Source organism: Pelobates fuscus, chromosome 3, assembly GCF_036172605.1.
Source record: "Pelobates fuscus isolate aPelFus1 chromosome 3, aPelFus1.pri, whole genome shotgun sequence".
Lineage (NCBI taxonomy): Eukaryota > Metazoa > Chordata > Amphibia > Anura > Pelobatidae > Pelobates > Pelobates fuscus.
The window spans coordinates 296,750,522-296,768,671 of NC_086319.1; the positions used below are offsets into that span (position 1 = coordinate 296,750,522).

The window sequence follows — 18,150 nt, forward strand, 5'->3', positions numbered from 1 at the left end:
CACCTACATTATCTTGACTAATTCATGTTTATTCTACAAAACGGTTCGGTTTAATCGTTTTTACTAATCTACCTAGCACGCAATGAAACCGTTTAGTCACGAAGACATTCTTCACCTAGCCAGCCAAGTGCTATGTTTCACTATCTCTATTACCCTAAATATAACATTTCGTGCTGTGTTCTCAAGATGCATAATATTATCTCTAACTGTTCTCAATGTCATCCTACATGTATCTCTGTATGTTCTACAGATCCTCGCGTCTGTTGTTGTGGCAACGCAGGATGTATTGTATTCTCAAGCACGACCAAAAAAAAAATAAAAAAAATATGACTTGAAGGAAATTCCTGAACCCCCGAACCGATCTGGGTGATTTTTGGATATGTTGGTCACCCCGACCGGGGCTATCAGTGGATGTAACTTTTGTAGGGATTTTGTGTGTTTAAAGGTATTTGGGGTTTTATGTAAAAATGTATGTGTTCTGTGTCTGGAGATAATTGAGTTTAATACAGTGCTGACTCCATTATCTCCCAGGCACAGGGGAGGGATTGACCTATTTTGTATGGGAGTGTCCTGGACCTGAGAGCCATTGTAATCGTGTGTATGTTTTTACTGTAGTCTACTCTCAGGTCCAGGGGGGAGTGCCCATTAAACAGATTTGTTTTACCCTTCATGAAGCCTAGGCTCATGTTTGGGGGCTTGGAGAGCTATATTCACTCTGGGGATTTCTATAATCACTATGCTCCCTTGGATTACAATGATTGCTCTTGTAAGAGCAGCCTGCTATGCTCTCTAGACTAGGAGAGGTCTACCCACTGGAAGCTAGATCCTGGTCTTGGGTCCAGGGTGGGTGGAGGACAGCGAGGCCCCAACCAAGCTGGGGTTAACGGTGGTTATGGTGTCCGGTGCTGTGCATATGGTACTCAAGGATTACTAGGAAGCGGCAATTGCCGGAGCTATCCGGTTGGGTTGCCAGGTGGTCCGTCACAGTGGGGGTCTGGCAACTCATGGCCTGGGGGCAAGAATAAACAAATTGCCTTTTTTGCACATAGAACTCAGACCTCACTATGGATGTCCCTACGTATATGGAGCATGCAATATATAGTGATATGATAGATTTTAGGGATGTGCATGGGCAAAAAATTAGGTTCGGTTCAGTTCGGAAATTCGGGCAAGTAAAAAATTCTGCAATTCGTTTTGGTTCAGCACTTCCGAAATTCGGAACTTTGGCAATTTGGGACTTCGGCAATTCGAGACTTAGGCAATTCGAAACTTCGGAATTCGGAATATCTGTAGGGCTCCCTAACCCTACCCCTAACCACCACAACCACTTACACATTTATAGGGCTTCCAGTGCCAGGATTGCCACCACAGCCACTTACACAATCTAATGGAATCCCAGTGCCAGGAATTAGCTTATTGGTCAAGATTCCTGTCATCAATCACGTAATTTTCCCTCCATCTCTTGTTTTGCCACTTTTCAGAAATCCGAAGCACTTCGGCACTTCCGAATTTTGGCAGTTCGTTTCGGTCCGGCACTTCCGAAATTCGGACTTTGGCAATTCGGCACTTCAGACATTCTGAAGCATCCAAATGTCCGCATTGCGCATAATTAGTAATTTCCATCAGTATATAGGATGAAAGACCAGTCAAAAGATCTGTGCATGTGAAAGAGACTCAGACACTGTTCGATGTCCTAGCAAATAATTTGAGGGACTTCATACATATTCATCCTAGTCTGGAAGCCGCTCAGCCTCCTAGTCCACCAGCCCATACACAAGCCCACACAGTGTTGGGCTAGCATAAACCTTGCACAATTCCTGCCTGTCACTTCACTACTGCAAAACTGTACTAACAGGCGTTCTTATACACCTCTCTCTCCATTTCAATGTTCAGTTCTCCCATGGCTATATGGGCTACAGTAAATCCATGATTCATCTGAAACCACTGCTTTCTTTACTTGTGATACATATTGTAGCTCAGTACTTTATCTTTTGTACTCTCAGGTTCTGGGCTACTACAATAGACGAGGTATTAACCCTGAAGCATTCCTGAATGAAATAAAATTCATCGCCAGTGACCCTGATGAAAAGCACTTCTTCAATGTAACCGATGAGGCTGCCTTGAAAGACATAGTGGATGCACTTGGGGAAAGAATATTCAGTTTGGAAGGAGGTATATATATATATATTTTTTTTAATTCTTTATTTTTGCAATGGCAGATCGAATGGTAAATTAACATTGTTAGGCTTGTGCAAAAGCCATATCATATCGTAAATATATCGACAATGTATTACAGAAAGAAAAAAGGAGGTATATTTTTAGTTCAATGCTCCAGTGTTTATTTTTTTCTAGCAACATTTTAAAACATTTTAATTGGTAATAATTGTGCCTTTAAACACCTTAACATTGTTATTCATTCTATGGACAACGATAACTTTGCATATCTCTATCATTTATCTTTTTATAGTTCCATTATGATCTTTCTTTCTCTGTTTAGATCTCCCCCTTGTTGTCATTATCACTTGTTAACAGTTTACTGGCTTGCAGCCAGTACTTAGAGTGCACCTGCAAGTGTAAGCCTAGGTCTTTTCTATCGCCTCCCTGCATTCACAGTTATTTATTTATGGTTTTTTTTTTTTTTTGCAATTACTCCCCACGGATCACAGAGGTGTATGAGGAGATACACTCAAAAATTATACGAAACCGGTTTTTTGTTTTTTTTAAAGAAAATGGCGTATGTTTACAACCATAACAGAAGCAAGCATCAAAGACATCTAATATAGATATAAATGAAGTAGGCTAGAAGATGACAGTTACGTAAATAATAACACCAGCATGTGAGCTATCTGTTACATAAATATTAACACCAAATACACTTCTATACAGCACATTGTATAGCACCCAGTAATTATGACAAAGGCTAAATATTGTCAGTTTGAACTCCGTCAACTGTATGGAGAAATTCTAAAAAACAATTTACTATCAGAGTCATACCTCACAGAATATGAAAGCTATGAGAACAGAATTAGAGTAAGTACCAATGCCAATACATATACAAACACCTAAATATACAAGTGTACACATATACAGTATCTTACAAAAGTGAGTACACCCCTCACATTTTTGTAAATATTTTAATATATCTTTTCATGAGACAACACTGAAGAAATGGCACTCTGCAACAATGTAAAGTTTACAGCCTGTATAACAGTGTAAATTTGCTGCCCCTTCAAAGTAACTCAACACACAGCCATTAATGCCTAAACAGTGTGCACATCCCTAAGTGGAAATGTCCAAATTGGGCCCAATTATCAATTTTCCCTCCCTGGTGTCATGTAACTCGTTAGTGTTACAAGGTCTCAGGTGTGAATGGGGAGCAGGTGTGTTAAATTTGGAGTTATCGCTCTCACACTCTCTCATACTGGTCACTGGAAGTTTAACATGGCACCTCATGGCAAAGAACACTCTGAGGATCTGAAAAAAAGAATTGTTGCTCTACATAAAGATGGCCTAGGCTATAAGAAGATTGCCAAGATCCTGAAACTGAGCTGCAGCACCGTGGGCAAGACCATACAGCGGTTTCACAGGACAGGTTCAACTCAGAACAAGCCTCACCATGGTCGACCAAAGAAGTTTAGTGCACGTGTTTATCGTCATATCCTGAGGTTGTCTTTGGGAAATAGATGTATGAGTGCTGCCAGCATTGCTACAGAGGATGAAGGGGTTAGGGGTCAGCCTGTCAGTGCTCAGACCATACGCCACACACTGCATCAAATTGGTCTGCATGGCTGTCGTCCCAGAAGGAAGTCTCTTCTAAAGATGATGCACAAGAAAGCCCGCAAACAGTTTGCTGAAGACAAGCAGACTAGGGACATGGATTACTGGAAACTTATAAACTTTTTGGTTCAGATGGTGTCAAGAGTGTGTAGCGGCAACCAGGTGAGGAGTACAAAGACAAGTGTGTCTTTCCTACAACCAAGCATGGTGGTGGGAGTGTCATGGTCTGGGCCTGCATGAGTGCTGCCAGCACTGGGGAGCTACAGTTCATTAAGGGGGGCCATGAATGCCAACATGTACTGTGACATACTGAAGCAGAGCATGATCCCCTCCCTTTGGAGACTTGGCCGCAGGGCAGTATTCCAACATAATAACGACCCCAAACACACCTCCAAGACGACCACTGCCTTGCTAAAGAAGCTGAAGGTAAAGGTGATGGACTGGCCAAGCATGTCTCCAGACCAAAAAACCCTACTGAGCATCTCTGGGGCATCCTCAAACAGAAGGTGGGAGAGCGCAAGGTCTCTAACAACCACCAGCTCCGTGATGTCGTCATGGAGGAGTAGAAGAGGACTCCAGTGGCAACTGTGAAGCTCTGGTGAACTCCATGCCCATGAGGGTTAAGGCAGTGCTGGAAAATAATGGGGGCCACACAAAATATTGACACTTTGGACCCAATTTGGACATTTCCGCTTAGAGGTATATTCACTTTTGTTGCCAACGGTTTAGACATTAATGGCTGTGTGTTGAGTTATTTTGAGGGGACAGCAAATTTACATTGTTATACAGGCTGTACACTTACTACTTTATATTGTAGCAGAGTGTCATTTCTTCAGTGTTGTCACATGAAAAGATATAATAAAATATTTGCAAAAATGTGAGGGGTGTACTCACTTTTGTAAGATACTGTGTGTGTGTATATATATATATATATATATATATTAAAATGTGACATTTATGATCATTCAGAACCCAACTAGTTCTCAAATATCATTCTTTACATTGTTTTTACATTACTATATACTGCATGGTCCTCTGGTTAGAACTCTGCATATTGTATAAAGAGTTACCATGTAACAGCCTGTTAGAAAATATTTTATTGGCCATCCAACAAGAACAAACTGTCAACGTTTCAACACCAAATGGTGAAAGATCAAATTAGGTGTTGAAATGTACCATGGTGTTCATGTTGAGTTGCTAATAAATGTCAAAAATACTTTTAACTGGCAGTTTTGCTGGGGGTAGTTTATTTATTCTGTAATAGAAACTTGGGGAGAGAAGTGTCAGCTTCATACGTCTATATTTAAATCAAGCTGCGTTACAAATGAGAGTGAAGGACAACTAATTTACTTTGTTACTGATTGAATATGTTTTATTATTGCAGACTAGTTCACCTCTGAAACATTTTATATTTATATGCGGACATTTACAATATCATAACTATACAGACACAAACGAACCATAAAAATAGGAAAAATAAAAATATTTCTGTAAAATGACTTTGATTAATATATGCTGGGTCAATTAAAAACTACCCGTCTGTTTATAAAGACCATGTCTGAAAAGGATATAGAACAGTAATCCCATGGAGATTTCAGTGTTAATCCCATTATATATTATTTTTATTAAATAATTTACCAAGTATACTTTGAGGTTTCACTTAATTTAAAGTATGTTGCTTTTTTATAACCCATCTACTATCTGCGCTTCTCTTCCATGAACATTATACCAGACCCCACTCTCCATTCATTATTTCATCTTGGGTTATTATGCAATGCATCCTGTTTTCCAAGAATCAGATCTAGATGTGATCACTAATTCCTCCTCTTCACATCCTTTTCCAAAAGCTCAACATGTCAACCACCAAAACAAATGTTTCTTGGCTCACCCTTTCTACATTGACATGTGCTATGCAAGTTGCACGCTTCAGTGACCCACTTGCACTGCTTGCGAGATACGTTGGCTCTTTGTAATGGAATCTGTGAATTTATCTTAATAATTTCAGGAACTAACAAGAATGAGACATCCTTTGGGCTGGAGATGTCTCAGGCTGGGTTTTCATCTCACGTGGTGGAGGTGAGTGCTACTTGTTTAATTTGAATGGAAAAGTCACAATCCCAAAATGTAACTATAAAAATACAAGAGTTCTTTTACATAGACATGCATTCTTCTTTGCCAGGTTTGTCTGGGAGGTATTAAAATGTGTCTGTACGCCCCCATGCTCAATAATAGTTGATGTGGTGAGATTTCTCGGACTCATCACCTTTCAGTTGCAAATGTTGGATTCTGTATGTGTGTGCGCAAATGAGGTCACCTAAGAAATTTAAAAGAGTGCTATAAACCATGCAGGACCATGCTAAATACTTTTCCACTGTCAGGAAATTAAGTTACTTAATATGGTTAAAAAAAAAAAAAAAAAGAACTTTCCATTTTAAGCAAAATACATTGGGCTTATTTCAATAAAATTGTATTTGAAAGTAATAAATCATAGGAAAGATGCTTCAAATGTTCTGGTTTATCTCTTAATTTTAATTTAAAACAGCTTATGAAAATCTTATTTATCACTTGTTTGTATAATAGCACATGTGGTCACAGGCGATAAAACAAGAGTGGAAAAAATTGACATCAGTTAAAGCAGACTATATAATGTGCAAGAAATATATGTGTCTTAAACCATTTATCAAAAACAACTAAACATATACAAGTAAACTGCCTAAAATATATAACATTATATATTTTATTTTTTGCTGAATTCTAAACTTTTTTTTATTTTCGAGGTGATTGGATTTGCGTATAGTCTTTTTTTAATCAGGCAATGCACCGTTTGCCTAATATTCTAATTCCCTGTAGTATTTATTTGTTATGAGTTGAAATTAATGGTTGTTTGGTTTAGTGAATAAAGTGTTAAAATCTTTTGAATATATACATTTTTGCAAACGTCTTTTGGCTGTGTGCGACAAAAATGTACAGTTGGGAAATAATGAGGTTAATGAAGTTACTTACGTTACCAAATTATTTTCTATAACAAATCATCAATTGCCGCAATTTGTGCCATGAAATATTTAATTACCAAAAGTTTGTAAATCAATCCCGTTAATGGTTTGTGGAGCCTTTTATAATACATAAATTATAAGTGCATTTTGACTATTTCCCAACCGATACAGGGATATTTTGAAAACAGTAGTTTTAACTTGGTTGAATTTTGAATGTGCTAAACACATAGTTGTAGCATACTAAGGTACAAGTAACAAACCAATATAGAATATGTTAAAATACTGTGGGCAGAACGGCATGGAGACACTAGCTGTAAACTTCCATCCCACCAGTAATAGGACATGACACTGGCAACGGGCTCTCCTTCCCTCACATTCTGCCGTTTGGCACAAAGTAAGTACTGCTGAGTTCACTAAGTAGTAGCTTTGATATCAGGTAAGGCCAATTCAGAATATCCAACATGGAATTACCAAGTAGAACTGTTAAAACTTTGTACTCTAAGCAAATCATGGGTCTGGAGTTTATAGATGGGAAGTGTATAATTGTTGCCTAGTATTTCATCTGCTATATTAAGACGTATAGCGAGCATAATCAGTGGCTGGTGGAGAACTTCTGAAGACTAAACAGGAAAACCCTTTTCAATAGTATCCCATCTCATGCTCTATTAATAGATGAGACCCTGGGATGGGAGAGGTTTTGAACTTGAGTGATCTGGTGGTACCAGGGCTGGTAACGAGAGAGGCTGCTGTTACTCGTAAAAATGTGTTACTGTTACAATTTAATGTCTTTTTCAGGATGGAATTTTATTGGGTGCTGTTGGAGCTTACGACTGGAATGGAGCCGTCCTAAAAGAAACCAGCAGTGGAAAGGTGATACCACGGAGAGAATCTTACCTGAAAGAGTTCCCGGATGAATTGAAAAACCATGGAGCTTACCTTGGTAATGGGAGGGACTGGGATAGGAAGCCATGTTAAAGCAAAAGGCTAAGTCATTGAGGCTTTTGATGTACAAAACTAAATTTCTTTTAGTTTCAAATAATAATTGTGAGTGTTGGGGGAAAATGTGTGTGTGTCAGTGAATGTGAGGGTGTGAGTGTGTGTCAGTGAATGTGAGTGTGTGTCAGTGAATGTAAGTGTGAGTGTGTGTCAGTGGATGTGAGTGAGTGTGTGTCAGTAAATTTTAGTAAGAGTGAGTGTGTGTCTGTCAGTGAGTATGTGTGTGTGTGTGTGTCAGTGAGTGTTTGTAAGTGTGTGTGTCTGAGTGATTGTGCGCATCTGTCAGTAAGTGTATGCGTCTGTCAGTGAGTGTATGCGTCTGTCAGTGTGTGTCTAAACGATTGTATGTGTGTCAGATTGTGTCAAATCAGTGAGTGTATGTGTGTGTATGTCAGTGTATCTGAGAGTGTGTGCTGGTCAAAATGTGTGTAAGTTAACAGGAAGAGGTGTGGCCTTGGCTGGAAGGGGCTGGTACATTTAAATTAGGGGGTGCCCAAGATCTTTCATGCCTATTGTAGCACCATTTCAAAATACACAACTGGTTGTCTGTGTCTGTAAAAGTATCGGAGGACCTGGGCCTAATCTCAGGGCTGTCGACTTAGAACAATTATTTTGAATGCCTGTTATTGAGGCATATCTGTCAAAAGGGCAGTTGTATTTGTGAGGCATATTGCAGGATCCGAGAGGTAAAGAAAAAGATCTACTGCAAAACCCGCCATTTTAATTGTGTGTGGGCCTAATTAAGACTAACATTTTATGAACAATGCAAATGTTTCAGAATAGAACCTTATGTTGCGCCCAGGCTATTTACAGATACTATTTCACTCTCCCAAGTCTCTATTATATTAGCAAAAATTTGCAATTGTGTTAATAACACTTACCAATATACAATGGGTCCTTCCAACTGGATATGAAACTTTTTGCACATTCATCCATCTAACATTATAAAAATATACACCGTTTACAATGCATATTGTGGTGATTAGATGTATACTCCATTTAATTAACTGTACACATTTATATTAAAGCTAAAACGGACAAGAAACCCTGTAAGAGACAGTGTTGGTACACATATGTGTTCTAATCCATTGATTTGAAAGTAAACAAATCTCTCTCTCTAGAAATCGGATCTAATTCAACTCTTTTTTAATGTGTGTGACTATCTGAATGCACAAACGTTCAGCAAAAGAGAAAAACACGCCAGTTTCCACAGATATTCAGGATGCCTGTTCGGCTCAAATGTGTTCAGATTTCCTGTATAGGACATGAAATCTATACTAGAGACAGGCAAGCTTATTTTTGTAAAGCAGTTGTTAAAATTGTAATTTTGCAAGCGGTCTCATTTAAAACTGCTGATTGGTACACAAGACAAATTATTAGGTAGTTATTACACAAACATATGCACAAAGTATGTTTCCCTATCCTTTTGCAAGATACATGTATTATTTCATATAAATAGCAGTATGAATTCATTTTCCAGGCTGTGAGATGATACTAATTATAAATTTACAAATGTAACTATGATTAATAGTGCAAATCCCTCCCTCCCTCCCTATTCATTGCATACCACAGAGATTTCAATATGTTAACAATAATGGGATTGAGGTTGCATTTAGATGCTTGGCAGGAACAACATCCACTATGGCTGAGACTGACGTGAATGTGCAAGTGACGAATGTATTTTGTGGTTTTGCCTTTAAATGTCAATTCTGTGTATATTTAGTGATGTTAGAGGTAACATGTTATTACTATTTAAGGTCACCTTTATAATGTATTTACCTCCATAACAAATCTTTCATTTTGCCCTCTAAGTCCACAGATTGTTTTTGTAAAAGAAATTGCATATGATGGCTGTTGCGTGACAGGAGACCAGAAATTGACTGTGGCACGTTCTCACAGTACTGGTCCTCGGGCAAATTGTTAGTTAATGCCCAGCTCTGTATCTTGATCCATGTCTTGGAAACCTGCTCGGAAAATAGTTGGGGGGAAAATAAGTGTTTTATATTCCGCAAGATTCAGGATGGATCCTATTTCTTTGGGTCTTGTGGAAAGGCAGCCTGGCCCCTTGCCCAGAGCTGCTCACCACACCACAGACCCAGCACTGGCTACAGTGGGAGTTATGAGAGCTACTCCTGGATTTAAGATTGTCTATTCCCCATACTTCCAGCTTGTACAATAATGTTTTGGAAGGCGTAAAGCCAGCAGCTATGAGCCAAACTAGTCATTGAAATACTCATTTGGCTCCTGTATCTGATCTCCAGTACTTCTCACCTCAAAATAACCCCTTCCTTTCCTGATATATGTTTCTCAATGCTACTAGGACCAGTTCATAGAAGGAAGGATCAGAGCATCTAATTATAGTTATAAACACAAAAAGACCTGACATTGTGATATTTCTTGAAAAAGCCAGTTATGTCACATTGATTTTCTTAGAAACAGACACCTTGCTTTTTCCATCGCCTCTTGTATTTGCCTCTAACTAAGAGCACTTAATGTCACGCTGTATGGATTCATGTAGAGGCAACATAGACTAAGACAATTTATAAGGTAAGGCAATAGGAGAAATATTAAAGCCCACTTATAACCCTGGGTCAAATGAATTGTAATGGTTCTAACCATTATAATGTTTATGGGGAGTGATGTAGATTAATTTAGAAATAAACAAATATGTTTAAATGTCTATCTGTTCCTGTCCAAATCTGAGATGATTAAATTGCGTATACGCAGAAGTAAGCTCACACTGACACATGGAGTTCAGGTTAAAAGCACTTCAGAAAATTTAATACAATCTGGTTGGAAAACAGTTGTGCAGATCTTTTTAAAAGCAAAATGACATCATCATTGAATATCAGATAATAACTAATAAACATCATTGATTGGATTAAACATTATGTGACTAACTTCGTGTCCACCCACCAATATTATTAATTGGCTCAGGGGTTTGAGTGACCAGCTAGGTGTCCTCCCACCGGGAGGTGGTATTGTTCTGGGCAAGGGTGTGGACAGAAGGCTCAGGCGCCATCTTTCCCAGCATGAGGTTTACTCGGTGGAAAGGGGGGCTTGAGCGTCATTTTACACAGTCAGTGATATCAGGCCTCATGTCCAGGTGCAAGGTCTCTTATGAATAGAACATTTCATTACTACTGTGTTCTCGTGGCCTTCAAATTATACTATGTTGCAAGTTAGGGGAAAGTCAGTAAAGTCAGCAGTTCCTGAGTTAATCATGTCTTTATAGAGAATACAGTCTTTGTCTATTGTATTAGATGTGCTGGGAAATTCTGTCATGTAATGTAGTTTTAAAATGAACAAGTTAGGTTATGAGGACAAAATGGAGGATTGAAGAAGTCAGGTTAGGAGGACAAAATGGAGGATTCACAGTATGCAGTTAAAATGGAGTTAGTACAATAATTCAATACAAGTTCAATAAAGATTTTTAATAATTCTACATCAGTCCCCCCTATGAAATGTTAATATTCTAAGAGATAAAAACTTTATTAAGTTAGTATCAGGAAGACGTGTTAACCCAAGGCACAGAAACCCTATGAAGTAACGGTTCTTAAAGTCTTCTTAGTTCTTCAGAGGGACATCATAAATAGACAAGCTTACATTACCATATGGACTTGTGTTATCTGGAATATAGGCACAAGTAGTCATGGTGACAGGTAAACGTTGTTGGTTGCAATAGGTATAATAAATGCAAATCAAAATATTATTATTATTATTAGCAGTGACGGTTGGGAAAATGGACTCAAACTTTCCTTTTACTGCAAAATCATCTGGTACCCCCCTTGGCACACCTATGGCATCAATATATATATATATATATATCAATCAAACTTTCCCTTTAGAGGGGTGCTCCTTTTTATGTTCTGAAGCATGAATGTGGTGTGTCAAGAGTACCTTGTCATGTATTATGTGTATTGACATAATAACCTTGGCTAGGGTGTAGTATTAAACCTGTCCCACGCTACATCAGCGTAGGTGGACTCGGATCATTTAGTCAATATTAATATCACCACAAACTCAGGATGGGCAAATAATCCTGAGGAAGCTTGGCATTTGGATCCCTTCAGCTTCACGAGGTCTCCTTTTGGGGTCCTCGGCTTTCCATCGATGGCAGGTGGTCAGGCATTATTATGGCCATCAAACACCTACTTGCTGGTATCTTTTTATTTAACAAGTCATTTTTTTCTTTAGAGTCAAAAGTGTGTCAAAATCAACAAATGTCACTTCTCATGTTGCAGAGAGAGTCTTGAATCTGGAACAATGAATCCACTGAGTGATCTCTGCAACTTTCACAATGCACTATTGGGTATATGGTCTTGGTTGTCACATTGATGACCGGCTAGGCTTCTGGCCATCCTGACAAAATGTCTATGATAACTAGTGCATATTTGACCCAGTAGCTCTTTGTCATCTGGATTCTTGAAAGGGATATTGAGAGTTAGCTAGGTGCTTAGGGGTATTTTAGAGATCAAAGAGTTCATGAGGGTCTTGGATAGGTATAAAGTTCCATGGGCTCACTGCCCAGTACATGTTTTTGGGTAAACAGAGCTTAAGAGCGTTGGAGTACAGCCCGTCTTCAAGGGTTGCCCCTTTCTGTTTTTCCAGCTTTGTATTTCTTCAGGGTCAGTAGCTGCTTGTCATTCTTTCAGAAGCTTGAGATCTGTAGGTAGGATCTACATGGTGAGTATGGAAGTTTCTTTAGCGGACACCATTCTGTCCACTTCCCTTGGTGCACTTGTGGCTTGGTTGGCAGCTTTTAGTCAGCTGAGTGGTGCTTCTTATCTTCCAGATTGATCCAAAATAATGTGCTGCACCCAGGGCATGTCTTGAGTCAGTGTAGATATTGGCATGTCTTCCTTCAGGCATTTTGTATGCCACTGAGAAGGCTGTCAATTCAGCGTCTTGAGCAGATGTGAGTGAGGAAAGTGAAGGTGCTTGACGTACCTGATCTTCTGTAGCAACAGCAAATCCAGTATGGTACCTTTCCTCTTTATCCGCAAACAGAGTGGAGTCAGGATCTGGTAAAGCTACTTTGTCTTTCTATTCACTGTTCTCTTGCTGACCCCCCTCTGTAGAGATTTGTAAATTGAATGTTCATGTTTTGTTCTAATGAGTCAAGTTCCTTTCATGAGATTTCTGGGGACTTAGTGAAGAAAAAACATGAGGGACAGCCACCTCCCTTACTTCCATGGGAATCTGGGTCAGGGCCGCACTATTTCCTTGAGAGTGCCCAAAACAATTCTTTCATGTCTGAATAATTTTTCGTTAGTGTGGTATTCCCCCCTGGGAAGTGGCGGAAGAGTGGCCAGAGCAACATCTCTTCAAAAATATAATGTCGTCAGGTAGAGGCAGAGTTGTCTATGGGTGGAGGAAATTGGTAAGGAATAAGAAGGGAGGAAGCATATAAGGGATATAGATATGGTGGTGGGGAGATGGAAGAATGAGTAGTGGATAGAGTGAGAGGGAAGAAGGTGGAGTAGGAGAAGGAGAAGAGGAAGGAGTAGGAGGAGGAGGAGGAGGAATAGAGGAGAAGTAGGAGGAGAGAGGAGAAGGTGGAGTGGAAGGAGAAAGTGGAGTAGAGGGAGGAGTAGGAGGAGGAGTAGAGGGGAAGTAGGAGGAGAGAGGAGAAGGTGGAGTAGAGGGAGGAGTAGGAGGAGAAAGTGGAGTAGAGGGAGGAGTAGGAAGAAGAAGAAGGAGGAGTAAGAGCAGGAAGAAGGAGTAGGAGGAGGAGAAAGTGGAGTAGAGGGAGGAGTAGGAGGAGGAGTAGAGGAGAAGTAGGAGGAGAGAGGAGAAGGTGGAGTAGAGGGAGGAGTAGGAGGAGGAGTAGAGGAGAAGTAGGAGGAGAGAGGAGAAGGTGGAGTAGAGGGAGGAGTAGGAGGAGGAGAAGAGGAGAAGTAGGAGGAGAGAGGAGAAGGTGGAGTAGAGGGAGGAGTAGGAAGAGGAGGGAGGAGTAAGAGCAGGAAGAAGGAGGAGGAGAAGGTGGAGTAGAGGGAGGGGCAGTAGGGGAAAGTGGGGGACTGCAGATGAAGGGGAGGGATCGGTGGGAGGAATAAGCGGGGGTGGGCAGGTAAGGGAGCAGACAGGTGATGTAGCAATGGAGGAGACATCAGAAATCAAGACTAGGTAGAAATGCAATGGAGGCTGCAAATAGCCCATGTACAACAACTTTTAACTGGCCCTAAGCTTTCCCTAGAGAAAAATAATAAAAGGCTAACATGCTCATCTCGTCTCCACAAGCCTCGAACGTTTCACTCCCATGGGTGGCCCATGATGGCTTGCCCACCACTTCTCCACACGGGGTCTTGTGCCCGCGGAGACAGACGCTATCCCTGACTCTCGTTCTTAATTTAATAATTTATATCTAACATCTCAAAATGTAATTTCTACTTATATCACAAATATACATTATCACAATTTTATGTCTCGTAAATGGGATAAAATTTATTCTACTCTTTACTGATAATGTATTTTTAAAACATACAAAATAGACAAATAACATTGCCTTCTGCAAAATAAATGGAAAAGATAATGGAGATTTTGTTAAGCTTATAAATGGCTATACATTAATTCACACTTCTTGTACTCCAGTTTCTGGCTGTTAATGACAATGTACAATGTAATAGAGCAGCAGGGAATGCTAGCAGAATGCTTGGTTGCATAGGGAGAGGTATTAGCAGTAGGAAGAGGGAAGTGCAGAGTACTGGATACAGTACTGGAGACCATATCTTCAGAAGGATATGGATACCTTAGAGAGAGTTCAAAGAAGGGCTACTAAACTGGTTCATGGATTGCAGGGTAAAATTCACCAGGAAAGGTTAAAGGATCTTGACAGGTATAGCTTGGTGAAAAGACGAGACAGGGGAAATATGATAAAAGCATTTTTAAATACATAAAGGGAAACAACACAGTAAAAGTGGAGACTATATTTAAAAGAAGGAAAACTACCATAACAAGAGGACATAGTCTCAAAAATAGAGGGACCAAGGTTTAAAAATAATATCAGGAAGTATTACATTACTGAGAGGGTAGTGGATGCATGGAATAGCCTTCCAACTGGAGTGGTAGAGGTTAACTCAGTAGAAGTGTTTTAAGCATGCGTGGGATAGGCATAAGGCTAAGCACTTGCTGCTAGTAACAGATCTAGAATTAATATACTATAATGCCCAAAGTCTCAATTCCTATGCATATGCAATAATAAAATATCTGGGCTTACAACAAAAATTATGTTAGTCAGTCTTTAAACTTGGCTTATTCATTTGTTCAAGAAATCTTGGTTTATTAGAACTTTCTTTTAGTAAATGTTCTTTAAGATAACCCTTCTTTCAGCATGTTATCAATCTTTGTACACAAAGCTAAAACACACTTGTTACTTATACGTGAAACGATAGACATATATATTCTATCTACATATTAACCATTACTTGTCACAGACACTTTCCTGATATAGGGAAACTAATAGTAGGATAATTCTAGTAACCGTAACCTTTTTGTTCATAATATATGGGAATTAAGGAAGACAGCATGTCTTTAAGATAGGATGAGCATGACACAATACACGGGCGGAAAATAAATAAATAAATAAAATAAATAAATAAACTCACGGAATGCAAACAATATACCTACAGCCATTAATCACTTTTCCTCTTCACAATCTAGCTTAACAACTTTGCATATTCCCTCTATCCACATTGCATAGCAATGCAACAAATCACACTTGCCTTTACATTTTTAACTCGTCCAAATAATTCTCTATTCCTGCATCAGATTCACTTTCCTAAACTTCGTAATAAACATTGAGCTACATCCCTGACTCCTTATCTTATACAACAGTCTTGGAGAAAATACTTTGTTCCATTGCTAAATCTTATTAGTTTCTGAATAATTTTACTGAACGCAGAACTGAAAAACCAGGAATGTCACCCCTCCCTCTCCCCCCTCGCGTCTCACAGAAGGCAAGGAGAGAGCCAGCATGAAGTTTTTTTAACCATGTCAGCGCTGGAAGGACAGTTACGTTACAATTATTGCAAGCAAAGAGACACAAAAACACAACATTTAATACTCTTCAGTGAAACTCAATACAAAACCCCCACCCTCTACCAGGGTAATGGCTAACACAAAATACAAAAACAATTATTATAATATACATACATTCTTAACCCTTTGTGATCTAGTTCTTCCTCAACCCTACCTTCCTGCTGAATAGCATTGTTACTCTGTACCAGTAAGCTTGCTTTCTTCTCTGTTAGTTATCTACCACATGAAGGCACAGCAATTTTACACACTTTAGCAATCTCTATCTTCAACTAGATCACACGCGCTAGCCAGCCCTTATTGGGCTTTTCTAACCCTGTTCCATTCCCCTCCTATACAGGCGTCCCAGATATAGGGGGAAAAGGTTTGAAACAGTGTCTACAATGGTGGACTGACACTCGAGAGGGGTGGGTCCCCCCCCAGTGCGTCTTCCCAAAACGTAGACTAGTCACTAATTGGAGGTGAGAAGTGTGTGACCAATCACTTCTCTCACAATAGAAATAGGAGAGGATAGAATAATAATATAGGAAGTATAGAAAAGGGAAAAGGCAAGGAAAAATCCTTAGAGACAGACACAGGAGTTCATGAGACTCCTAATTAAACAGACAAGACAACAATACAATTGAAATACAGTGCATGCATTACAGTTCAAATAAAATCAACAATAATTCCTTTCCTTTACTCGTGTGCTTACTCCAAAGTCACCTCCCTCAACCTCGTAGTGTCCCCGCTCGGAGAACGACTTTCATAAGTCTCACTACCAGCGGCCACGGAAAACAACTGACACCGGTCCGAGTTCCGTCAGCCTCCCTCTACTCTGCAGTCCACAAGAATGTGGCCACGTCTATCCTCACTCCCGTAGTGCCCCTATAAAACCCACTTTATAAGTCTCACTACCACGTGATGCGAAAAACAAGCAATGCCTGCCTGAATTCCCCCAGGAAACAAAGTCCCCTGCCACAAGGCTAAGTCTCCTACCACAATTAAATAATCAGTGGACCTTCAGCTCAACTAGAGCCGAAGGGTCCGGGTCAGGACGTCCCCAACTCAACTAGAGCTGGATGGTCCGGGTCAGGACGTCCCCAACTCAACTAGAGCTGGATAGTCCGAACGCGCACAGTGAAGCTAGCTAGGCTATCAAAGTGACACAAAATTGGATCACAGGAAACTATGATTCTACACAGATCCCACAGTTCCACAAACTTCTTTTTCCTTACAGCCACAGCCACGAGGCTCCTAAAAGAAGTAAACAGGCAACAGAAGACCCCCAGGAACACATCCACAGGTCAACCCCCCTTTTTCCCAAAAGGGGTAAAATACAAACAGATAGACAGACACACTGAAGACCCAGGCAAATCCCCTCAGGTCCACCCCCCCTTTATCCCAAAAAGGGGAAAACAAGCAAGACAGAACCCCAGGCAAATCCCCTGCAGGTCCACCCCCCCTTTATCTCAAAATGGGGAAACAGGCAAACAATTCAAACACACCCAGGCAACAGATAGACTAAAATGCAGGTAAACAAATGAGTAACGAGACACCGGGCAAGATATTACCTGTCTTTGATGTCCTCCCGGGAAGCAGTCACAGACACGTGGACGGGTCAATCAAAGGGGCTGGAACATACCGGTGGCTCTGCAGAAGTCTCTACCGTGTACTTGGAGGTGATCAGTCTCCCTTCCTACCCCCAGGATTCCCCCGTCCAACAGCATCTTCCTTAGGACGGCTCACCGGCCAGACATAGCCCGATGCCCCACGTTGGATGCGCCAAATTGATGTAGATTAATTTAGAAATAAACAAATATGTTTAAATGTCTATCTGTTCCTGTCCAAATCTGAGATGATTAAATTGCGTATACGCAGAAGTAAGCTCACACTGACACATGGAGTTCAGGTTAAAAGCACTTCAGAAAATTTAATACAATCTGGTTGGAAAACAGTTGTGCAGATCTTTTTAAAAGCAAAATGACATCATCATTGAATATCAGATAATAACTAATAAACATCATTGATTGGATTAAACATTATGTGACTAACTTCGTGTCCACCCACCAATATTATTAATTGGCTCAGGGGTTTGAGTGACCAGCTAGGTGTCCTCCCACCGGGAGGTGGTATTGTTCTGGGCAAGGGTGTGGACAGAAGGCTCAGGCGCCATCTTTCCCAGCATGAGGTTTACTCGGTGGAAAGGGGGGCTTGAGCGTCATTTTACACAGTCAGTGATATCAGGCCTCATGTCCAGGTGCAAGGTCTCTTATGAATAGAACATTTCATTACTACTGTGTTCTCGTGGCCTTCAAATTATACTATGTTGCAAGTTAGGGGAAAGTCAGTAAAGTCAGCAGTTCCT

The 18,150-nt window shown here is 40.1% G+C and overlaps 1 protein-coding gene across 1 annotated transcript in view; it reads left to right on the top strand.

The window, feature by feature from the left end:
* ITGA11 (integrin subunit alpha 11) overlaps positions 1-18,150 on the top strand; it is a 144,897-nt gene that overhangs the window by 75,893 nt on the left and 50,854 nt on the right. The window contains exons 9-11 of the mRNA XM_063448735.1: positions 2,004-2,172; positions 5,783-5,853; positions 7,566-7,710. Of these exons, the coding sequence (XP_063304805.1) occupies positions 2,004-2,172; positions 5,783-5,853; positions 7,566-7,710 (385 nt within the window). The remainder of the gene's footprint in view (positions 1-2,003; positions 2,173-5,782; positions 5,854-7,565; positions 7,711-18,150) is intronic.